The sequence below is a fragment of the Ambystoma mexicanum genome, chromosome 8 (genome assembly GCF_040938575.1).
Source record: "Ambystoma mexicanum isolate Mex_15411 chromosome 8, UKY_AmexF1_1, whole genome shotgun sequence".
In the NCBI taxonomy this organism is placed as follows: Eukaryota; Metazoa; Chordata; class Amphibia; order Caudata; family Ambystomatidae; genus Ambystoma; species Ambystoma mexicanum.
The window spans coordinates 464,698,769-464,723,869 of record NC_090929.1 but is presented as its reverse complement, the minus strand read 5'-3'; the positions used below and the strand labels follow the sequence as shown (position 1 = coordinate 464,723,869).

At 45.9% G+C, this 25,101-nt stretch overlaps 1 protein-coding gene across 3 annotated transcripts in view; it reads right to left on the bottom strand.

Moving 5' to 3' along the window:
- Positions 1 to 25,101, bottom strand: part of LOC138472085 (tyrosine-protein phosphatase non-receptor type 11-like) — a 532,490-nt gene that overhangs the window by 115,647 nt on the left and 391,742 nt on the right. For all 3 annotated transcript variants that reach the window (XM_069610075.1, XM_069610076.1, XM_069610077.1), the window contains exons 7-8: positions 7,133 to 7,229; positions 3,688 to 3,767 (exon numbers count right to left, since the gene is read on the bottom strand). In XM_069610075.1, the coding sequence (XP_069466176.1) occupies positions 3,688 to 3,767; positions 7,133 to 7,229 (177 nt within the window). The remainder of the gene's footprint in view (positions 1 to 3,687; positions 3,768 to 7,132; positions 7,230 to 25,101) is intronic.

Here is a 25,101-nt window from a genome sequence, read left to right as displayed (position 1 = left end):
GAGACCCTTAGGTCATCACTACCTCAATAACTCCAACCTGAACAGACCACTGTTTGCCATTTTAACACCTCTTCCCTAAAAACCATAACCACTGAGAAGAGGAAGCGTGAAGGAAACAGAGTGCCAACAGGTTGAAATCCACTCATACTGGCAAGAAGAATGAAGGAGTAATAACAAATCACTCCTCCACTGGAAACATACATAACTGGGAAGAATTGGAACTATGGAGTCATGAAGACTACTTCATGAAAAGTGAGGAAGGACAATGATCCTCCGCTAGCGAGGACCCAGCCAGACAGTGTAAGAATTAAAGAAGGATTTGCAGAAAGGTGCAGCAGATGCCGAGCAGGTGTAGCCCGGGAACCCAGGACGAAGAAACCTGTGGAAGCAGGCTAATCCTTGGTTGAGAAGACGTGGCGAAGCAGAAGAAAAAGCAGTCCAGGAGCCGTCAGGTCTGGAAGATCCAGGTGGTGGAGTGACCTCGAAGAGGGGGACCGTGCGGTCCGGAAACGACCCCGAGATCGGCAAACAGAGGGCTCCATGGAGCTACCGAGCAGCACCAAAAAGCCAAAGAGATAAACACTTGGAGCGTTTACTAGCACAGGGGGAATCTGCGACCCCAAGAAGAACCGGTGGATTTACAATAAAAGTAATGGGAGTGGCGGAGACCCGGTAGGGGGCAGGGGCATAGAGAAGACAATGGTGAAGTTTAAAAAGACTCCGGGAGTCACCTCCCTCGACTTAGCAAGTGGGAAAATGCTGAAGCAAGTCAAGAATACTCTGGGAGTCATCTCCCTTGTATCAGTAAATGGAATAGCGGTAAAGTAAACCAAGACTACGAGAGACATCTCCCAAGTCCCAGTAGTAGTGAAGTAACTAAAGTCAATCAAGAGAGCTATGGGACTTGTGGTACATGTTCCAGTAACAGGAAAGAGACACTAACAGAAACCTATGGGGAAAAGAGCACGATACCGACAGCGAAACACAGTACATTAAGACAGAAGAACCATTAGACATTGAAGAGAGACCAGAAAAAAAACCTTAAGGAATTACAGGGGTTAAGAATATAACAAGAAACTATATGAAGATTAGTTACTAGCACCGAGTAAGCCTGTCCAGGAGAAGGGAGTCATTCTCCTGGACCCCCTTTTTTTATTTAACCTTTTTTCTTTAGTGATAGGGTTAGCATAGGCTTGTTTTTGGACAGAGGACGCACGACTTTGATTTGGACAAAATCTCTGACGACTAGCACCATAGTTCGATTTCTGTTAGGAAGGGACTCCCCTTTGTTATAAGGACAGATGGGCCTTTTTTCTATTAGTTTAATAAAGTCTTGGTTAAAAATTCCACCCCTTTGTCTCCTTCTGACCTACCACATTGACCAAAGGGTTCTCCACATACGGCACCATGCCCATCAATCTATAGCTTGGGGAGGCAACAAGCCCCCTTGGTCATCAAACTAGTGGTCCCCAGAGTGAGTTAGTGGACTTTTTCACACGAAATTGAAAAAGAAACTGTTGGATGGCTAAAACAAAACAACTGGACTGAGTGGGTGGTGGCAATCATGGGGCATAGAGCCAGAAAAAGTAAAATATGTAATGAGGTCCACATTTTCCATATTTGTAACAAGATGGACTGTACACAGATTATGGCATACAAAGTCAAAAGATGAAGTCTCCCACTGCAATAATTGCACTAACATTTAAGGAAACCTAGGCAATGAGGCCAGAAAAGGAGTCATCACCTTCCAAACCAGGGTCTTGTTTGTCACTAAAGTACAATAACCAAAATGTCTAGCAAATAGCACATTTTGCTATTAAAATGTCTGATTCTGGGTCAAGGCGACGCTGCATGGTCAGTTTCATGAAAGTCAATGAGAAAAACTCGGGAGCGTCGCCTTGACAAGCGGTCCCTTCAGGATACAGAGGGTTGAGGTCGGGGTCTCACTACCAGCCCCTCAGACACTTCAGGATGTGACTGCAGCGGAGCGGGAAAAAGGTACAAACTGTAAAGTGGCACGGAACAAAAAGCAAGTGACATATTCCAAAGAGCCATGTAACAGAAAGCAAGTGAAAAGAGTGTAAAGTGACACAAAGCAGGAAATCAAGAGAAAATAATCTTTTTGTGAACTTAAAGTCCACTATTGTCCACAGGAAGAGGGGCATTGTGGGACTTGTAGTGGTCTGGGAACCGCATATATGAGAAAGTTAAAGGGGCCTGGGACCCATGTAATAAAGAAGCTGAAATACTTGAAACACCAGCATTGCCTCAGCCAAAAGGAAGCCAGTAGTGTTTCACGAAACGACAGAAATAAGAGGGTGTGAGTGATCCGCAAGTGAAGGTGAGAGGCAAATGAGCACTGGTGAATGAAACAAGTGTGCAAGAGGAACCGGAAGGAAAGGACAGGTGCAAAGGTGCACAAAAGCAAAGCAATGAATGTGCAAGAGGCACAGTGAAGAGAAATTGAACCCACAGTGAAGGTGCCAGGGGCAAGGCAAGCTGGGAGAAAGCAAGACAAAGAAGGTGCAAGTGAGCACAACCAAGTGAACGATAACCAAGGGGTGAAGGAAGCACCAGGAAGAGGATAGGATAGAAGAGAAGGAAGTACAGGAAATGCAGAGAGGGGCCGAAGATCAGAGTGGTCGCGCTTAGGATGAGCCAAGAAGCTAGAGTTTTCGTAAGTCGCTGATATTACCCCATGAGAAGGTTGTATGTGAAAAGAACTGTAAACAAGAGAAAGGCACATCTTGACAGGTTGAACTTCTTTTTGTTTAAAACTGAAGAGACCAGAGTTTGGGGAACGGAACCCTGAGAGCCCTAAGAGAAATGGTGTTGATACTGAAACTGAAGGGGCCTGAGCTTGGGGAAGGGAACCCTGAGAGGTCTAAGAGAAACGGTGTTGATACTGAAACTGAAGGGGCCCGAGCTTGGGGAAGGGAACCCTGAGAGGACTAATAATTTTGATATTGAAGGAGTTGAAGCTTGGGGAAGGGAACCCCGAGAAGTTGAAAGAGGAACTGTGTAATTTTTCTTTTGTTCTGTTGAACTTGGACCAGCTGAAGCTTGGGCAAGGGAATCCCAAGGAACTAAAGACACACCGTATTTGAGAATACTGCAAGGGCCCTGTGGAGAAGGTCTTACGAACAGCCCTTTTTGATTGCACTACATTTTGTGACATTGACCAAACTACACCTACTGAGAAGACCACCTGAAACCAACATTGGTTTCCTTTTTTCTGTTGAACCACTATTTATTCATTTTTAAAGACTTTGTAACACATTTATGAAAAGAGTGGGTGCAAGCATAGGTTTAGACACAGGCAGATTATTGTTTTGGACTTTCAGACATTGACGGCCCTTAGTTGAGGGAACCGTCCCTTTAGAGTTAGGGTCAGTTGGGTATTACACCAACATCAGCATTGTAGTAAATACATGTTTTTAGAACACTTGAGTCTGTGTCTCTCTTGATACCATGCATGTCTCACACATACAACAGAGCAGTGTGCAGATCTCTGCAGGGCGTTCTGCAGAGGCCTAGGGTGAGATGCATTGGCAGACATGTGAGGGCCTCACCAATCAGATTCAATGTAATCCTGCCAGTACATTTCACGTTAAACTAGTAGAGCAACATTTCGAGGCAGGTATGGGGGGACATGGAACATACTCCCAAACCCATTACCCCACGTACCCGGATGTAGTTTGCGTTGATGTAGTCAGAGCCCGGCACACTCTCATCGGCATCTTGAAGCGCCACCCGTGTTGTGTCAACTACAAACAAAGAGGCAGCGTAAAGTGAACTAGATATTAAGACTTCTGATAAGATTATCTGATATCATGCTCCATTAGGCTACAAGGCCATGTGTAGGCTGAAGGTTCGAACAAGGTTATGAGTATTCAGGAGTACATGAAAGCTGACGTATGAAGACACCTAGAAGGAGTAGGCATTAACAAGGTTAAAAACAGCCTTCGGTTACTTACTGCTTTCCCAAACACATTTTAAATGGAAAGGAGGCAGTAAATGTGCCTTGGCCATTCTTTGCCAGAGAAAAACCTTCTCAAATTAGCTTACACACCACACTTCAGTGCAACAGTCCGTTCTCAAGGCAAATGTAGGTGAGTGGTGTGGGACACCAGATGCCAGGATGATGTTACAAGTGAGGGGATCTGGCGTTTTGGGGCAATTTCTCCCACAATATGAAGTAGAGAATCCCAGTATGAATAAGGTTCTCTCCTACACCCCATTAGCACTTCTGCCTCTCTTAATTCCAACCTCATTAGGAGTTAGTAGAGGCTCAGGGCACAAAGGAAGTACAAAGTGCAGAGGAAATGTCATGCTCTACTCGACAGTCAATAACCGAGGTCACAGCTTCAACGAACATACAGACTCATCAGCAAAAGCCACATTATTTGAAAAGCAGGTGTTAGGACTATTTTCTATACTCTGGCATGGTGGACAGATGTTTAGAAGGCCACACTATATTGTGAAAGGGACATCTCTGGGTGCTGTAGCCAAACCGGTTCAAAGTAGCAAGGTGAGTGGTCTAGGCTAAGTCTCAAGAGGTGGTGAGCTTGTAAGGGATCCACAATGAGCACACACAGTGAAGTCCGGGAACACACTTGGACAAATGGTTATAAAAATACTTCTTTACTTATGGCCAAAACACTCAGTGAAAATGACTACTAACAGGTAATACAATCACTCAATAATACAAATTCGATACATAAATTCAATTACTACAGTAGGGCAAAATACATATCAAACCGCTGAAAAGGAAGGTACAGACATATGGGGCCTTGTGCCCAAAAGTTCAGCAAAGTTCCATACAGTTTTGTGAAGGGTAGGGTCTCTGGGGTCCATTGACCAGTTCTAAATGTCAGGGGACGAGTTAATCGAGCTAACAAACGTGTTCCCAACTGTCAGAGTGCTTGTGTGAAGAAGCAATGGCAAAGCCAAAGTAAGATAAACGTTTCTAAAAGTTATCCAAACTTGTAAAAGGCAGTTTAGGGGTGAGGCAAGAATTGCTACAACTCACCCCTGTAGTCTGATTCTTCACAGGACTTGGCCGGCCGATTGAAGAAGGTCCAAGGTTGCTTCTCATGCTGTCACTCTCAGCCCCTGATTCCAAGGGGTTGCAGGTTCGAGCAGCACTCTGGTCGGTGTCTAATGCTGGTGCAAGGTCTCCCAGTTGAAGAATGCACCCGAACTCTATGCAGGGCCCCTCAGGAATGGACACAGGAAAGCAGTTACGGACGGCGACGCAAAGGGATTCACCTGTCACGGTGAGACTTTCCCCTCCCATCTTGGGTCCCCTTGATGCTAAGACCATGACATTTCTCAGAGTTAAGTCTTGTTGCACAAGCTGAAGATTCCCCAAGTTCCTGGCCTCAGTTCGGAACAGTGACGTCTGCAGCACAGTAGCCCAAACTCAGAGCTGATCAGCCACAGGGCGGTCCTGGGGCACTTCCGAAAGGCCTTCTTCGTAGGACTCTGAAGTGAAGTCGAAATTGGATGTTTCCGTCACTCCAAGGGTTGCCACTGCTTCGCAGGACTGCTGAAGATCTTCCACAGGACAGGGCTCTACCAGAGCAGCAGCAGAAGTTGGTCGCCAAGCCTTCCGACGGGTCCACGTTCTCCTCGCAAGTCTTGTAGTTGGACATGAGTCTAGCCTCCTTCAGTTTCTCCCAGGATCTTTCTAGAGTGGGTGCAGGGGTCCTCTCATTCTAAAAGCCAGGTAAGAGCAGCAGCACTCACTAGCCAATTACAGATGTGTCCCAGACACACACCCCAGCAGTGGTCCAATCAGAACCACTGGTGGCAAAACTCATGCATACCACTCAGACACACTGGCACAGTTTTCTGATTGAGACCGGACAGTCCCAGCCCACTGCAAACACACATAGCCCTCCAGTAGCCCTGCTTTCCCAGGCACTGGAAGTCCATTTAAGAGTTTTCCTGGCGTCAAAGGGCCAGGAAGAAGGCTAAAAGACAAGATGGTCAAAGGACAAGCAAAACATATTGTGGCATGGCCATGTTTGACCACTAGCCACAATTAGTAGCCAAACACGGTAAGGCTAAAATGAAATGCACCAGAAAAATGTTTGTAAAAAGTCACGGCCGCCACTAGCTTGTCCATTTAGCATACTTGGAGTAACCAAAAAATCCTCTGAGTGTTAGTCTAGGGAAAAACGAAAAGTGTACCCCATTGTACTGCACTTTAAGATGCATTGTACAATGATAAAAAGTTATCACAAGTGATAACAAGTTACTAAAAGTAGTAATAAAATAACAAGACTAAGGGAAACAATGTTTCGCAGTACCGACACCCTGAAGGACTTGTCAGTTTACCCGTAACAGATGAGCAAATGCCAGTGTAGTGAAGCTTAAGGCTTCATTGTGCTGTAAAAAGAACGGGTAAAATGCAATAATAAACGCAAAAGGTTTGGGGGGTGCCATAGAAATGTAAAGAAAGGTGCAGAAAAGAGGAATATTTCCTAATAGCATCGAGTGATCCACGAGCAAAAGTTGTTTTAGACTTGAAGAAATAGCAAGGGTGAGGGTGTAGGATGGGGCAGGGGTCAAACTGTCCTTAATTCTCTTTGAGGAGTATTGGCCCAATCAATGTAGGTAAGGCAGCATCGTAGCCAGTGCATGGGACATTAACCAGCTCAGACCTCCTCTGTTGGAGGGTGTCCACTTTTGGGAGAATGCACCACCACGATTTTCTTGAAATTGGACTGTCCCCACCAAGGTCTGACATCTGAAAGGTTTCCTTTGAATGGTTGCATGGATTCTGCGCTTTGGCATCTGTGTTACAGGACCAGTTCGTCTCCATTTTTTGCGCTGTAAACATGCAGAGCTGCGTGTACCTTGTAGCTCAGGGAGAGGTGAATAAATAACTCTTATAAACAAACGATGCAATAGTGATGGGCATCAGAGAGACGGGGCCCATCTCCTGTGATTCACACAGGGCACAGTGCTCGCAGGAAGGGACTGCATTTCATGAATTCCCTTTTTGTTTCATTTGTGAACTTGGGGGACAACGAAGCAGCACGAGGGCAGCATTCGAGAGCTATAAAACACTTCTACATGTACAGGTCTTTCTTGGGAAGGTATGTGAAGGGCTCATACTCACAGGGAAGGATGTTCTTATATCTGTTTTTGGCTTTGTTCTCGGTTCTCTGGCCGTCTTTTCGAGGGTACAGGAGCTTACATTCCTGCTGCTGCAACATCTGCAAATACAGGAGCAGGCGTCAAGAAGCAGTGCATGCCAGTGCATTCCTTAGTTAAAATACCAATTTCAAACACATCCAAAACGTTCTCCCAGAAAAGGTTCCGACATAGATTTCACTTCTCCTCACCAGAAAAAAAGTTACAAGTTACCTACCAGCAGCGCTGGATTTGCAGCTCACTATAGTTGTTGGACGTTGGCAACACAAGTGGAAGTGTTTAACTTCTGGGAGATATGGGTGGGAACACCAGAATCATCGCTGCCGAGACATCTTTAGAGCTACTAAATCGTAACTCGTGGATCCCATTCTGAACCCTCCTGACCCCATGTATTAAAGGGCTCTGGAAAGTGCAGGATGTCTACAGTGGAGAATAACCCCTGTTTGACACTCCACTGACGAGTGCATGTATACATTGTGCCAGGGTCTGCATTACTCAACACTTATCCAGCATACGAAAATCATTCTTGAATGACTTCCTGACATCGTTTAGGTCCCTTAACCTGGGAACCTTATCTTTGATAGTGCAGTGGCTTAGATGAAACCGCAGAGGCGTTAGAGAAGCAATCAGTGCCACTACTTAACCAGCTACTGTGGGGTGTGATCGCCATGAACCAGGAGGTTCCAGGACAGGCTTGACAGTGCAAAGAATGCCCCATGTCAGGTGAAGTGACATTTACTTGCTGGTGCTCAGCCTTTCTTTTGGGAAGGACCAGTGGGCCAGAGGGAAGCTGCAGACACAGGCTAAAGGTTAGGGCAGACTCCCAGTACACGGTCAGGAAGGGCTGGATACCAGTTCCATTAGAAGAAGTCTCTTAACTCGGCCTGGTCCCTACTGTGGCAGTGACTCCTCCAACAGAAATTTTAGGGGTCACAGACCCAAGACTCGGCCAGCAGCTACAGGTCCCAAGGGGATCTTTGTAGCAGGAATCCAATACTATTTGTTAAAGCAGTTGTGAAAGGAGCAATGCATTAGGACAGATCAATGAACACTTCAGGGGTATGCCCAAGCACATTAAAAGACATTTTCTGTACAGTGCTAAGAGAGGCGGCTAGCTCGGTAGGATGACAGGAGGCCGGGGGGGGAGGGGGCGGGCAACATATGGCTGTTGCCAGCATGTTGCTGTGTCCTGGAGGCAAGCCCCCTTCTCTGCTTGTCCTTTACTGGTCCACCCACACTCCCTTAATTAGTCCCAATTCCAGCCCTCATTATGGATGTAATGGAGTAGTATGCCCCCTGGAAGACCACAAGCTTGTGATGGTGGGGTGCCCAAAATGTGTTGCGTATTTTCAGGGGGACACAACCTTGCCCAGTTACCTGTGTGAGGCCAACTTGAGGGATCAGTTACGTGTCATCGGCAGAGAGCTCTTGGTGGTGCTCTGATACTAGAGACTCTGAAGGAGCTCAACCACCAAACTGAGCGCAGGCCTTCTGGCAGAAGCACATTCTTGATGTAGCAAGCATCTGAATAGGCAGTTTAGATTCAAGGCTTAATCCACGCCCTGTGTACCTGCTCGGGAAAGTTTGAATTTTGCTGAAAGATTGGGTTATCGGCAGGATGCAAGACTGTGATTTAAGATAGGGTAGAAATTCAGGTTCCAATGCTCCTACATGAGAAGGGAATCTGCACCTACATCAATCAGTCCTAAAGCACAGAGAAGCAACTGTAAACTCTGGCTCAATCGAATCCTACGTTCCTGGGGTGTACCAAACATCATACGCACAGAGAATATATGTTACATGCACCATTCATGCCATTTAAGTATATTTTACTTTGCTGCCCAATTCTAGTGTTAGTGGTAAGTTTACAAAGAAAAGTTACTGGTACCCCTTGGCAGAGGTTTAGATAAAATGCTCACGAGATGGCAGGACTTGGTTCGATCCAAAGCCGGGGGGAAAGTTGGAACGTTATGATGGTTATTCTACAGACTGGCTAACCCATGGGAAATTGACAAATCTAAAGAAACTTTTGGATTCAGTGTGGAAAAAAGAGAAGAAAGACTGTTAGAGAGGGCCCAGAGAGGATTTGTGCTCCTCTTGGGCTATTGCCCCTGTGCGAGAATTGCGACCAGGAGACGCCTCCACCCTGAAGCTGGGAGGGGTGGGAAATGGGTAGGGCTTTACTCAGGAACTAGACTGGGTCAGCAAATGAGCAGGATCCGCCCAAACAACGAAGGGGATTGCCGCTCTCACTGTTGAGGAAGCGATTGAAAGCAGCAGTCTGCTCCCTGGAGGGACCCAGAAGAAGTGCTGAGGAGCTGAGGGATGCAAACTTACAGGTCTATGCCTTTGGAGCCCATCTGGGGAGAGAGTGATGCTGGGGGTTCAGTAGTGTTCACGCTATGTCGGCTCCATAAAGGGAGAGGAGCGAAACTACCATTCACCTTGGAGGCACCCTGGAATGCATTGCAATAGCTCCCATTGCGCAGCTCCCGTCATCATTCCTTCCTGCCGAGTATAATGAGGAAGAGTCGTGGAGGGTCGCTGAATGGATGCGCTAACCTGCATGGTCAAGCGACAGGTAAGGAACTGCAGCAGCCGCTCCACCACATTCCATGGATCAGAGGGACGATGGGACGTCTATAGGTAACAAAGCTGGCAGAGAGCAACTTAACATGCGTTTAACTAAGGTAATGAGGGACAGAAAATATGGCAGAACATAGCTGGCCACTGTTAGAGTTGGTGCTTTGCCGAAAAGAAAAGGGGAAAAAAAGAAAAAAGGTGAGGGAGTAGATGTGCTTCCCCCTCTGTCCCATTTCAAGGGCTCACACACAACCCTCGACGCAACGCGGTACAAAGACAAAGGATGCTACAGCCAGGGTCGGCTTTTTATGTAGTACACCAGAGGTCTAACATTCTAGAATTTATCACAAGGGCACCCCAGGTGCAGGACAGACGAGTAGGCTTTGTTTATGGTGAGTGTCTGAAGATGGTCTACACCTAAGCTCTGATGTTTGGGTCATCAATATAGCACTTACTCAAAAGGAGGTTCCGGGGGTTGGGGGAGTGGATTCCCCAATCAGCCAGACTCTGGTGCTCTCAGAGGCCAGTGTATGCAGTGGTCAAAGTTTATGAAAAGTAGTAGTGGAACTATGTTTCCTGCTGGCCTGTCCCTCTCCCCACAAACTCCATTGTCACAGCCCCTCCCAGGCACAATACAAGCCCCCATACAACGTACAGTGAAGTGCAAGTTTGAACTGCTTCATACACTTATTTTAAAACAAAACCATTCCGAACGGTTTCTTTTTAAAATAGAAGTATAGAAATAGTCCAACTTAATTTTTTTTTTTAAAAGCAGAGGAGCGCCGCTCCTGTCCACTTCGACCACCGAGTTTATGGAAATTGAAGAGAGTTTGTAAGCAGCAGGGCAGCCAGGTAAGGCGTTAGAACAGAGTTGGTACTTTGATAAGTATGTCACCACAATTTCTTAAGGGTCTGAGTGACGATACCTGCTGAGAGAGGGGGCACATTACTATGTTCCACCTGTTGCCCACCTGATTGGTGGAACATGAACCCAGCAGCCATGAGAGTTGGGAATGCTGGACTAGGTTTGGTTTAAGGTGAAATATTAATTTCCCTTGGGGGTTTAAAAATCTTCTGGGTGTCTGGGTAAGAACCTTATTCCAGTATGCCACAACAATGGATTTGTTTCAGAGGAGGTGTTGAGGGACAGCACTCACTTCAATCCACAGGTATTGACAATCTGATGGGGAACGTTTTATCACGACATCCTCTACTAATGCAAGTGGAATCCAACGGCACCCAGACCCATCATTGTCCGCCCTCTCTAAGGACTCGTGGCCATATTCTCTAGCTGGATTCCTTCAGAGCTTGTCTGGGAGGGAGTGATCTTTATCGTCGCCCCTCCCAAGCAGGTGGTACTGGCCAGTCACCCGAGAAGAGGCAATGCAACTGGGTAGGGTTCCTTAGGTCAGTGCCCCCTGCCACGCCCTGGGACACAGTCGCGACCCTAACATTCTCACAACGGCCTGTTGGACGTCTATCGTAGCATACATAGGCTGAGGTGCCTGGGAATATGGTGATACTTACTGGTGCTCGTCCCCTTCATTCCCTCCTTGCCTCTCCTCCTTTGCGAGGTGTGCTTGGTGCGGGTAGTTCCAGCTGTGGGTTACTTGCTCTCCCCCATCACATGGTTTCTGGATTTAGCACCCCGTGTATAGCTATCAGGGATACATTACTCAACAGAAGCAGTAGGGTTTGCAGCTTCTAGTTGTTAAAATATCACAAGCTTTCAGAACACTGGGGCGCCCTTCATGGAATACGCGGAGGAGTATCCAGGACTGACCCGCCACCCTCCCATGACCCGATGGCTCACATAGTCCCTCCAACTGTAAAGAGCAAATGTTCCTCTCGACACTCCTCGCATTAGCAGCAAGGGAGGTCATCGGGGAGGCGAAAGCCCCCCAGAAAGACTACAACTGACACCCTGTGATGTCAATCCAATATACCCTTATGTGATGGTTAAACCCTCGTAATAACTTTTTTACTCGTCATTATGTACTTGTTGTATACCTTCCTGAAAACACCGAATAAAAATATATTCTTTAAAAAAAATGTTTTTAAATGCACTTGCTTTATGTATGCTGCCATTTAGGAGTTGGTTACAATTGGGAACATGCTTTCGATCAAAACTATTTTTTTAAAAGCCGTAAACTTGAGCTCGTGAGTGATGAAAGCCCTGCATGCCAGCAACCGGCCTTCCATAAAATCATATTGGGTAGATATCATTTTTAGACTGTATTTATTACACTCGTGTGTGATTGGATTCCTTTCTTTTTACATGTTGAAGCTCTGGAGATGCTTGGCTCCAGTGCAGAAAAAAAAGAGAAAAAAAGATTTTGTTGCAGCATAAATGCTGTACCAGATTAAAATGCTTTGTGTGGATGACTAAACCGTTATTTAGGAGGATGAAAGCATGCAACAGCATGACATATACGTCTTAGAACTGCATGTGGACCTGCTTGTGGTACTGCTTATGGTGAAGAATGAGTGCAATACCTTGGAAGTGGGTGCAGAGAACTCCTGGTTTCTGCTATGTCCCACAATGGCATGTTAGACTGGTGGTATGCGCGATTCAAGCCCTTACCTTGCATGGAATGTGCCCGAAATCCAGGAAAAAGCAACTTGGCTTCTAGGTTGTAGGGCTCAATTTATGTTGCTAGTACAGATTCATGGACTCCACTGAATCACTGGTCGCATTTTCTAAGGTTACAACAAAAATGGACAAGATTTCCTGAAATCTTTGGTTTAATTGAAGTAAGCTGTGACTGCCCTGTGCGCATGCAATATGTGTATGAACCTTTTTGCACTGGAGTGTGGTTCCGTACTGACAGTTCTAAGCTCTTTCCTGAACTCTGCTGCTGTGAGAATAAAGAAGAGACCGAACATGCATAATTGCAGGCTCCGATTCTTGCTTTAAAATCGAGCTGTTCTTGTGTATTAATGGGAGGGTTTCGTGTTCAGGCGATGTGTGTAGGTCAATAAAGGTAATAGCGACTTGTAAAGCAACGTGTTGGATTTCGGGTGGCCTTCTTGTGCACTGGCCCAAACCAAGAAGTCTGCGCCTCGGGAGATCCAACGTGGAGCTGGTCTTGTGCCTGAGAGCAAAGCTCTTTTTAAACTCTACAATAAGGCATTTAACGCAGGTATCTTCAACCAGGAAGGGTAATGTTGTGGTCTTGTGTAAAGGTAATAAATACAATGCCTCATGTAGAAGATGGGATGTCAAAGCTGAAATGTCCTTCCCTTAACCTACTGGGGAAGTATTTCGACCATTAGTTTTTCATTTGTTAGAGTAACATTCTTGTACTAGGTTGTTGGGCTTCTTGAAGGACCTCCAAACATCTTGGCACAAGGTTTAAGTGTGTAAATTCGAAGACGCTGCCAAGTTCGTGCAAGAGCAGTTATGGAGTTTAGTATCACTTATTTCATGTCAAGATGGATCAATGTGGCTGCAACGTCTTCTGCACATTTCTATCGGCTGAGACTAGCAAATCTGTAGTGGCCCATACTGGAGCGAGGAGTATTATGGTGGTGTCGAAGGGAAAACATAAGCAATTGTCTTGTGCCAACTGATTAACAGGTCATTCCTCCCGATAGCTACTTCTGGGTACATAGACGAGTAACACTGATCAACAGGTAATTTGTCCAATAGCTAGCTGTGAGTACATAGACTAGTAATACTGATCAACAGGTCATTCCTCCTGATTGCTACCTGTGGGTACATCAATGAGTAATACTGATCAACAGGTTGTTCCTCCCGGTAGCTACCGTTGGGGACATTGATGAGTAATACTGATCAACAGGTCGTTCATCCTGATAGCTACCGTTGGGGACATTGATGAGTAATACTGATCAACAGATCGTTCCTTGTGCAGCTCTTTAATGTCAGTCTGAGACGTTCTGGTTTGTAGCATTCATGAGTTTGGTTGTGAGCTTGTGTCGCTTTAGTTCATGGTTTGCAAGTTCTCCTGTATCATCAGGTATAGTGTAGAGGTGGGGAGGTGTGTCGTGATGTGCACGAGCGGGGAAGAGGATAGGTAGGGCACTGAGGTGATTTGACAGAGGATTTTATGATGGTTGAGTGTGGGGGTCGTGGGGTACCGTGCAGTGGTGAATAAGGATGTCTGTGTGTGGGTCAAAAAGATGAAAGCATGGTATATGACAGAGAATTGAATGCATGTGGTGGCGATGTGGAGTGGGAGAGAGTGATGTAGGGTGGGACTTGCTAGTGGAGTTGGAAATGCTGGCTGAGATGTGATGAAGTTGGTGTGGTGGGAGGGGAGGGTCCGCCATTAAAATAACATTCCAGGAATGGAGTTCTACTATTAAAGTCCCAGCTATTTGTATACACAAGTGCCATATTGAGTTTGTGTTTTTTTTTTCTTCATTTCAAACAATAAAATAACTAACTATTAGGAGTATACCTACCTACCCACATCTTTTTTGTTATGCAGAACATTTCATTTAGGATGTGTGGCAAGGTCAGTAGTCTGACCTTGTGAAGAGGGCATAGGGACCAGTCTCAGCCTGAGGTGGGAGGCCCATCGGTTAAATTCAGAGCCATTCCTACCCAAGAGGGGTAAGGAGGCAGTTGGGAGGTCCCCAGTTCCTGTCCCCTCCCTATGCGCCTATATGTCCTTCGGCAGTAGAACGTTTAATGACCCCATACCTCTGTATGAAGATACTGCCCTGTTCTCATTTAAGGCAATTATAGCTAACCGCATTCTCGGCAGATCGCCCATTAGAGACTCCAGCAAGACATCTCTTGCCAAGAGATCCCCCACCGGCTCTCGGGAGAGGAAACCGCTATGGAATATGGTGGCCACTATATGCAGCAGCAAAAAAAAACACTAGATACTTCCACCTGATACCAATGCACACAATGATACAGTGGCCGTTGCATTGTTCCCGGGCCCAAACTGCTTACATGGAATACAGCCACAGAGCGGCTCTCAGACTTAAACGCGAGCAGGACTCAGCCACTTGCCTATAATCTAACCATGGTAAAGTTCTCTAATGAACTGGAAAATGTTTCAGAGCAGATCACCGTTTGCCAGGCTCCACAGACCCGTGTGGCAGAAAGGGGCACAGCCTAGTCCCCTTTTTATGCGTTCTATCTGTAAACAACTCCAGTGTGTGGAAAAGCAGGCAAGTTTGTTCCAGGGAGGATAGAGATGGGGACAGGAAACGGGAAGGTGTGGGTTGTTTGGGTGAGGTCAGAGGCGGAGCATGGGGCAGAGAGGCCAGAAGGAAGGATGGTGGACAGGAGTGTGGGAGCAAGTTTCAGAAAAGGAGAAGTATTTGGTGAAAGAAAGTGATTTGTGTTGTGAGTGCGCATGTAAGCTGTTCGAGTGAGAGTAGTCGTGAAAGAATAGGGAGTGAGTAGAAGGTGACTGAAGGAGAGAAAGGAGAGCGAGTAGAAGGTGGATTAGCAGTAGTAGTGTGGAGAGGGTAGAGTAGTAGTAGTAGTAGTGTGGAGAGGAAAGAGTAGCAGGAGACAGTAGGAAGGAGAAAGATCGGAGGGTAGAGGTAGATAGAGTGAGACTGGATAGAGAGGAAGAAGACAGAGTGAGGGGAGAGTAGGTGAAGGGGGGAAGAGTTAAAAAAAGATACAGGGAGAGCAAAATCAGGGCATGAAAGAAAGATGGAGTGAGTATTGAGTGTCAGGAAGACATCGCCACAATCCCTGGAACTCACCCTGGAGAAGAGTAGGTCACACCTAAGAAGTCCAAGAGGACGTTAAATGGATAGGGGAGTTGCCTTGAAGCCTTCACAACCAACCAGTCAGAATCTAGTCAGTTGGGGTTATGAATCAGTTATGTGAGAGGTTATAAATGAGAGGCGGACACAAGGTTGTAATATTCTCATAGTCAGACATTTTTATTCAACAGAAAATGTGTTGGGATAACGCCTTTATAGCCCTATCCTAAAGAAATAGGTTCCCTGCCTAGGAAACAACCTAAGAATCAGTTTGTGTGAAGTTAGTAACTTAAAAACAGTTCTCGTGTCCAAAATATTCTAAACTGACCCACACACTAGAAACAATTAAGGGTGCAAGGAAATATATCTGACTTATGTTCAGTATATAGTGTTCATAATCAAAACATAAGGTGAAATCCAAACAGTGGTTTTCCAAGGATAAACCCTTGCATCCTGAGGGCGATTCCCTTCCCCTGGAGTGTTATGTAGGATTGCAAAGTGTCTCTTTCAAACAATAATTATTTGAGGCATTTACTCTGATTCAGAAACTCTCGTTCAAATAATACGTTCCAAAATAGTATCTGGTTAACTTTTCATGAGAGAGAGAGAGAGAGATTGTCCTTGGAGCTAGTTTCTTTAAATCAATAAAAACCCTTGCACAGTCTTTGGGAGATGGTGTGTTGGTGGTGCGTTTGTGACAGTGGTCTGTTTAGAACACCAGTTTGATCTTTATGACCATTTAAAATTATTTCAATGCGAGCCACAACCGAGTTTTCAGACGTGTCCTTGTAACAAACTATATTTGTCCATCATTCCATGAATCCTACCACTCACTTGCTAAACACCAGTACATTATAACCAGTTCATGTGCTTTTGACAATTGGGAGTTGAGCCATTCTCGCATTGAGGACGTTTGTATTGCTGTGCTGGATACACAAAACAGTCTTTGCCAGTGTTCATATCTGGCTCAGTTTTATTTGGAGTTCTAATAAAGGGTGATTATTTTTAAAATCTTGATTGTCATCCTGAGAGGGGTAGGCAATGCACTTGGCACACACAAGAACCTCTACTGAGGACTTGCAACTAATTGGGACTCCTTTAGGTTGACTGCAAATTCCAAACAGTGAAGTATACGGTGGTCTGTCTCCTGAGTGGCATCCAACCTGTATTGCATTCTATCGGAGATGTGTTGATATAACAGGTAAACCTTTTTCAAATACTTTGGGTGAAACTTTTATAATAAAGTTTGAACTTGAGTTGCTAGAATTTCACCCATCTAAAAGTGTAGATATTTATTGTGGTTTTGGTGCAATGAAACATGAAAGCAGGCATCTTTTAAGGTTGAAGGTTGTCATGGTGTTCCCTTCATTAAAGAGCAATATACATTCTTTTAGAGTTGTCATTTTGAATTATTTTCTGACCTTTCTGTTCAGTGGTCATAGTACTAGCAAGCGCTCAGTTGCTTTCCTAAGAATAAGGAAAGATGTTGAATACAAAAAACTGCATCTCTCCTGTCCTAGTACTTTTTGTATTGCTCTCTTTTTGCAATGTCTTCATCACCTCTACCAAGAGAAGTAAATGTCTTTTCTTGATGTTATTGTGATGACGGTATTACTCTTGGTTTTTGTTCTATTTGAATGCGATAACCTTGTGACATTATATGTACTACCACTCCTTGGTTATATCTTTATGCGTAGGCCAGCACATTAATTGTCGCCCATCAATGGTATTTTGGTCCAGAAGAGTGATTGACAATGAGAGCATTGTTGGAGTGGGACCTCTGTCTGAGCCACTTTTAACAGATATGGAGGTGGGGTTAGATGTGCAGGAACCTCTAGACACTCAATGAGTCTATAGTTAGGTGGTCAATGATTGGGTTTTGTGACACTGGCACCAACATTGTAGTTTCTTCCTTCAGAGCTGGCGGCACTATCATTTTAGGCCTCATTTGTGGCTCTCATTTAGTTACAGGAATTTCTTTAGATGAAGTTTATTTGAAGGTTTATGGTGTCTTACTTTTGCTTGATGGTGCAATAGTCTTGCGTGTGATCCGTGCTTGGGGATGGTGATCTTGGTATTTTTTTTTTAATGATGTTTAAGATTTTAATTATAAATATGCATAAGTGGTCACAAAGTGAAGTCCTTTTCCAGTGCTCCTTACAGACACGCTTGCTTTGGAATCATGGTTTATTGCTCCGGTTTTTGTTTGTAGTCCTCCAAGTGGGCCAAGATCCAGCTAGAGGGAATCAGGAAAGTGAGAAACATGGCACTGAGGGCCACAGCTTGATGCGCCAAGGTCACAATCTCCTTGGGGGGCTTGGCCGAGACGTGGGCTCTATGCACTAGCTGCTGGCGGGCAGCACTCCTCATGAACCCAATGGTGCGGGTGACAGGCAGCATGGCGGAGGGTGTGTCCCAGGGAGAGGCTCTCAGTGCCTGCTGGAGATCTGGCTGCGGTTTTGTCAGTTGGCTGTAGGCGCGTGTCAGATGGCCGCGGAGAACATGTCTGAGGAGAGGAGCGCTCAGCGGGACATGGTAAAGTCGAATCTGATCTTGGTCTTCTGAAAATTCCCACTGTTTTTGTTGTGGTAAGATCAACAATCTTACTTACTGTGGCCTTCTTAGGAGACTGGTTCTTCATGGGACTTTCATTAGACTGTTCCATCTCAAATTTTAGGTAACTGGGCTGTGCAGAGTTAGCAAGCCAAGCACATCCCTCTTTCCTGACTGAATGACGGGCAGCCTAACCCAAAAGCAGTTTGTTTGTCTGTGTCCATAGTGCTCGCCTTAAATCCCCTAAAAGAAGTGAACACATGTCATTGGTCCCTTCACTGCTAGCTGACTAAATTGCAGGGAACATATGATTACACTGCAGAAAAACCTCACCATTATCCAAATATATTAAATAATTCAGAACCTCAAAATTAGCACAAATGTGGAGTTATTCTCTCATGTCCCAGTTGCCGATTGCTATAAATGAAAAAATCTTCAGTAAATTTCTTAGAATCCTCTGGTGTTTGTTCTGCTTGGAACAGAAACTCAGAGCAGTTTTTTTCCGAAGAATTTTCTTCCATGACTAATCGCATTGGTGGGAAGTCAAAGCAGTGGCTATAATCTTTTGAGAATCTGAAGTACAAAACCAGTTGGGCCAGCAAACCACAGCATCATTTGCTGTGCCTTTAAAGGCAAACTTGTATTCAAGTTCCATATCCTCCTTAGCCTTCTATGTTTTGCGAGTAGTTGACAGACCTCTTGTGGAGGACAGACAATACATTGTATTTAAGGCTCAGTGTTTTCCATTTTTACTGATTTTAACATGTATGCATACGGAAATTACTTTGCTTCCATTCCGTATTTATTTGGTTAAGAAAACATGGAAAAGCAGAAATTCATGTCTCCTGGGTGGGTCTTTAAGAGGTCATTCATTCACTGCATGCTCATGGCGGTCTAAAGTCACATAACGGAAGTTGGAAAATGTGTATTTTCCTTTTTAAGTTATTTAAAAGACTGCCGAGATGCAGGCCTTGACATGTGTAAGAACCCAGCTCTATGGTCGTCCCATTACACACATCCGAGTAGTAGTAAATGTAGAAAAATGCAGATAATGCGGAAGTTGCTTTTGAAAGGGCGCGTCTGTGCCTTTTGGACGTCTTAACCAATGTCCCATATTAGTAAACGAAGGAGTAGTTCATTCAGGAAAGATGCAATGAATCTGCACGTGTTCGCCTTGATGCCGAAGAATTTTAGATTAGATTGGTGCATGCAGTCCTACAAAAGGGGTGTTTTACGTTTCAGGCATGTTCGCTCTTCACACGGGTGCAATTTCATCTGTTCACAGATCATGCCCAACTCTGCTGTTTATTCAGTTTTGTTGCTACACATGTAACCCTTTTGAAGAGGAGACTTCTTTTTCCAGATTCAGATTAATTTCTTTAGTAATTGATGCCCACAGCAAGTTTGAGTAGGTCCACGGAGGTGGCAGGTACAGGCAGTACATTCAATTAGTCTGTTTCTGTTCATCTGCTAATTTGGCTCCATGAATGGCTCTCTTCTTTAGTGCCTTGACACAGTTAAATCTGCACTTGGAGCTTTATGAAGCCCAATTCAAATTCAAGTAGGTTGCTTTTAAACTAATGTTGGAATTTGGTGTTTTATCTAGCTCCATTATTGGAGGTATTACGGACTGCATGTTTTTTTAATTTCACTTTAAGCTTTTCATGTCGTGAATACCGCCTACAACCTCAAACGAAAAATGGTTTCACCCCCCACTTCACTCCCAATATGCAGACCCACCCCATGCAGAGTCAGCACCAAAATCCATCTTATGAACGATCAAAATGGACCAGTCTCCCTTCCATCCGAGTCTCGGACAACCCATCGGTTGATTTGTGAACCGTGGGAGCCACCCCATTGGGTCAGATCCTTGCCAAACCACACTAAGGTGTTCCCACTATCTTCCTGTTGACTATCCCTTGGGGCCTTATTTCTGGAGGAAAGGGACCCGTTACATCTCCATGAAGGGAATGACATTGTGCAACATGCAAGTGATTTTTTTCCATACGAAATAGCTCTCTCACTTTAATCGACCACTCTTTCGTTCTTTAAAGTTTCACTTTTCCAGTAAATTGTGAGAAGCAAACTCGCAGCCAGCAGGACGAAGTGCACCATATGTGGAAGCACCCTCCATTCCTCCTATACCCCCTTCCAAACCAAACAGAAGTAACATCGAGACTAAGTACCTCCGATTCTTATCCAGGTCTCTGATCCATCCCAGAACTTCCTTCCAAAACCTCAGAACTTTTGTCCCCCGCTTACCAAAATGGTAATCGAGGACACCCCAGCAATCCTTGACTCCCGTTAAGGTGCCCAAGTAGAGTGGAGGACACCCCTGCAACCCCCGCTCTGCTTGGGCAAAGTAAATGTCACCCTTATTTTTGTGCGCCCCCAAAGTCGCAGTGACTGCAGGGGAGCACAAATGATGGTGACATTTCGGTACGATTCCAATTCTCAAAACTGACCATGAATCAAGCCAACTCACCATACTCCTCAATCACCAGCACTGCCGTCGGTATTGACTCTCGAGGGTCACAGAGATGCAACAAGATATCATCTGCATAATACAAAGCTAAATCTGCACCGACTCATGTATACGCTCAGCCAATGGCTCCAGGGTCAGGGCAAACGGGAGCGGGCATCCCTGCCTAGTCTCTCTCTGTAATTAAAACAAAGTTGAAGTCACCCCCCATTGACCACCACAAAAGTGCTATCCCTCTATGGAATCTATCTCAAAAGCCGAACTTTCTCAAAACACGATGCAGAAAGCCCCATTCCCTCTGATCAAAGGCTTTCTCTTCAAGTGCGAGAAGGAACAGATCACCCACCTCCCCTCTGGCTAATGTGATAAAATTCAAAGTCTTCCTCAATGCATCTGCTTCCTGCAGGCTTCGGATAAACCCACCGGGTCCGAGTGCACCAACCTAGGTATCAAAACCCTCAACCCTCATCGGTAGTGTCCTTGTGCCATTTTTCTCCCGCCATTTAACAACGAAATCGGGCTATACGATCCACATCTCAGAGGGTCTCTGCCTTCCTTGTGTATAACCAAAATCAATGCATCCTGGAACGAGCAGGGAAGTTGTCCAGTATAGAGTATGTGATTAAACAATGTTGTCAAATGTGGCACCAACACCTGTTCATACTGTTTGTAAAACCTTACTGTGAAACCATCATCCCCTGGAGATTTTCCTATCGGCATCCTGCATAAATATCCCACCACCTCTTCTGTCTTTAGAGGGGAATCCAACGCCTCTGTCACCATTAACGCAGGTAAGTGAACCCTATCCAAGTACCTCTCCACCCCTCCTGTTGCCGGTCCTGTTTCACTAGTACAAAGCCCCTCATATAATGCTGCAAAGTAACCCACTATATCCAACGGCAAAGTACACAGAACCAAACCTCATCAGCGTCCCTTCTATATTCAACCCACCTTTCTGTGCCAGAAGCCTGTCAGCCAAAGGGTTGTCTGCCTTGTCCCCTTCTCATAAAATTTCTGTTTGAGGAACCTCAATGTCCTGACAGTTATCCCACTCCAACAGCTTTCAGATCCATATCCATCTTTCTTTTCAAAACTTCTAGGAAGTCTGTTATTTGCTGTGAACTCTCAAACATTTTCTGCTGATGCCCGAATCTCCCCTTGCAGCTTTTTCCCCAATGTCTCCCTCTTCCTGCGCACTCCCTCCCTCATTAGAAAACCTAAGTGGGCTCCCCCGGTTCCCACACCATGCCAGGCCTCACCTGCCCAGCAATACTAATCTTTTTTTTTATTTTTATTTTTGTAACTTTTATTTTTGACGGCAGAGGTTCACAAGGCACATACATCAAGGCAACAAATGTGTATAACAGGTATATTGTGGAGCAACACAACAATCACAGTACATCAATCATAACAATAGCATCAGGCCGACCCTTGAGAGGAGAGGATATAAGGCTTCATTATGTGGGGGATGTCTCCGATGGGGCAGGGGATAGGTCAAATGTGGGTGTACCTTCACTTTGATTGTTAAGATAAGTGTTAAACTCAACCCAGATGTTCTTGGGGTGAGAGTGGGTGGGGAGAGTGGGCGGGGAGCATGGCCAGGTATTCTTCCTCGCAGTTTCGTGACCAAGTGAGCAGACGCAGCCATTTCTGAAGGACCGGAGGGGAGGAGCTTTTCCAGCCCTGGAGTATACATTTTTTGGCTATCATACAGCTTATGTTTAAAAATTTAGCTAGGCGTCTAGTATCCTCCGTTCTCCAGGCCCCGAAGAGAACTGCTAAAGGATCAGGGTCAACCGCAGTTTCAGTAATCGCATTGAGTGTGTTTAAGATGCTTTCCCAGAATCCAGACAGTCTGTTGCAGGACCAAAACATATGTAAGTGATCAGCTTCTTCCGCTCCGCAGGGAGGGCAGGGGTGTACCGTGTTGCGGGTGAACCTCAAGGTCCTATGTGGGGTGTAGTAAAGCCTGTTTAGAAGTTTGTATTGTATGGCACGGTGGCGGAAATTGAGGGAGACCTTTTGGGTCTGTAGGCACATTTCCTCCCATACCCTTTTGGATATTTCTAGGCCCAATTCAGCTGCCCAGCCGTTGCGTGCCCCGAGCGCTGGGGTGGTGTCCTGTAGAATCTTGTATAATGAGGAGAGGACGCCACGGGCGCCACCAGAGTTAGCAATATATGTGATAGCCGGATTTTCTGGGGGGTCATCTGGAGAGGAGGGCCATTTAGTGCGAAACACGGCCTGGAGCCTGTAATATTGGAGGGTCTCTAGAGCGGATCTGGTATGCCCTTGTTTCCATGTTTGAGGGTCTATAAACCTGCCTTCCGGATAGAAGTCAGATAGTGCCTGGTATCCCAATGCACCCCAGTGTCGGGCTAGAGCAGTGTCAAATGTGGGTTCCAGGCATGGGAAGACCCACACAGGGAGCCACTTATTGTAAGGGAAGGACCCGGTTGTCGGGTATAGCAAGCGTGTCCAGGCATGCAGGGTCGCGTTGATTGGATCGATAGGATTGTCGGGTGTATAATGCTGATGCAGTATGAGGGACATTATGTTGGTATTGGCAGCTGCCAGTCGCTCCGATTTTACGTGTGGACGCACCGGAGAACCAGGTTACCAATGAGTGGCGTGTTGGGCCTGGGCCGAAGTCCAATACAGTGTCAGATCTGGAGCAGTGATTCCCCCCTGTTTGTATGGAAGCGCCATCTCAGTCCACTTCTTGCGTACCGCACCAGAGTGCCATAGGAACTGTGCGAATAATATAAATCTTTAAGTATTCTCCTATTTCCTTATCAAACTCTTCCGCAAAGACCCTTTCCTTCCAGAGTCATTACATCTCGATACCAGGATTTGTATCCCTGACGTCGCCATATCCATGACCACCATATCATCGTCTGACCGATCAACGGGTTGTATATCATACCTATTAACCCTTTCCACCACTCACCTATCCAACAGAACAACAAGTTACTTTCTTACCGGGTGACGTTCTTTCGATGGGATGGTCCGACGAGGTATTCCATATCTATGACAGGTAATGTCCACAGCTGTGCTGCTTCGGAAAATCTTTGGCGTCTGCATCCATGACGTCGATGCGCCGTCCCCAAGGACCTCCTCCGACGGCCAACGTCACCCGATGTGATAAGTGGGACGCACGACGCCCATAGCCTCAGTTATAGTTTTTTCCCAGAACGTGTGCCACCAGTTTTCTGCCAGTCAGACATACAAGGCCTTGCGGAACGCAAGCTGCAATCGCAAAAGAAATTCTGCAGCGGGGAAGGCAGGGAGGGAGCGATATGGAATACGTCGTCGGACCATCCCATCGAAAGAACGTTACCAGGTAAGAAAGTAACTTGTTCTTCGAGGGGATTGAGTCCTCCGACGTATTCCATATCTATGACAGACTCCCAAAGCAGTACCAAGCAAGGAGGTGGGAAAGAATTTAGAATACAAATTTAGCATGCCCAATCAAATTGCGGAATAGAGAACTGCCTTGCCAAAGGCCAGATCTTGCCCTCTGATGGAATCGAGGGAGTAGTGACGTACAAAAGTATGTACTGAAGCCCAGGTGGCTGCATCACAGATGTGACGAATAGGAACTCCCCTCTGCAGGGCAGTAGACGCAGCCACTCCCCTGGTAGAATGGGCCCGCAAGCCAGCCGGAGGATCCTTACCCGCCAAGCGGTAACACTCGGAGATAGCTAAAATAATCCAACGAGACAAAGTCTGTTTCGTCACAGCTTGTCCCAAACACTTTCCAGCGTAACCAATGAAAAGTTGATCGTCCACTCTGACCCGAACATGCGCGAAATATAAAAGCTCAACGCTCTCCTAGGATCAAGCCTATGGAGCCTCTCCTCTTCCTTACCAGGATGTGGAGGAGAATAGAACGCCGGAAGAACAACCCTCTGGCTCAAATGAAATTCCGAAACCACCTTCGGAAGAAGAGAAGGACGAACTCTAAGGACAACCCTGTCCTTATGAAACACAGTGAAGGGTGGCTTAACTGAACGTGCCTGTAACTCACTCACTCTGCGAGCGGAAGTAACTGCAACCAAAAACACAGTTTTCAGAGTACAGCCTCAAAGGGCAAGAATGTAAAGGCTCCAACGGAGCACCCATAAGAAACTTAAGAACAAGGCTCAAATCCCAACCTGGCACCAAAAAAGGTGACGGAGGGAACACATTAGTGAGCCCTTTCAAAAACTGCGAAATTAAAGGAATCTTAAAATAGGAACACTCTTCAGACGAGCGCTTAAATATGGACAGCGCCGCCAGGTAACCTTTAATGTTCCCCACTTGCAAGCCCCTGTGGGCCAAAGAAAGCAAAAAAGACAGAACCATGGTAATGTCACATTCAAAAGGATCCACATTCTGAACTCTGCACCAGTCGCAGAACTTTCTCCAACGACAACGGTACAGACACTTTGTTGCCGGCCACCTGGCCGAGAGCAACACCTCCATCATGTCTTCAGGGAGGTCCCAATCCTTATACCTCATCCTTTCAGAAGCCAGGCATGAAGATTGAGGGATCCAACCTCTAGATGGAGAACCTGACCCCCCCCTCCCGTGAGAGCAGATCGTCTCGGTAGGGAAGACGACGTGGAGGGCAG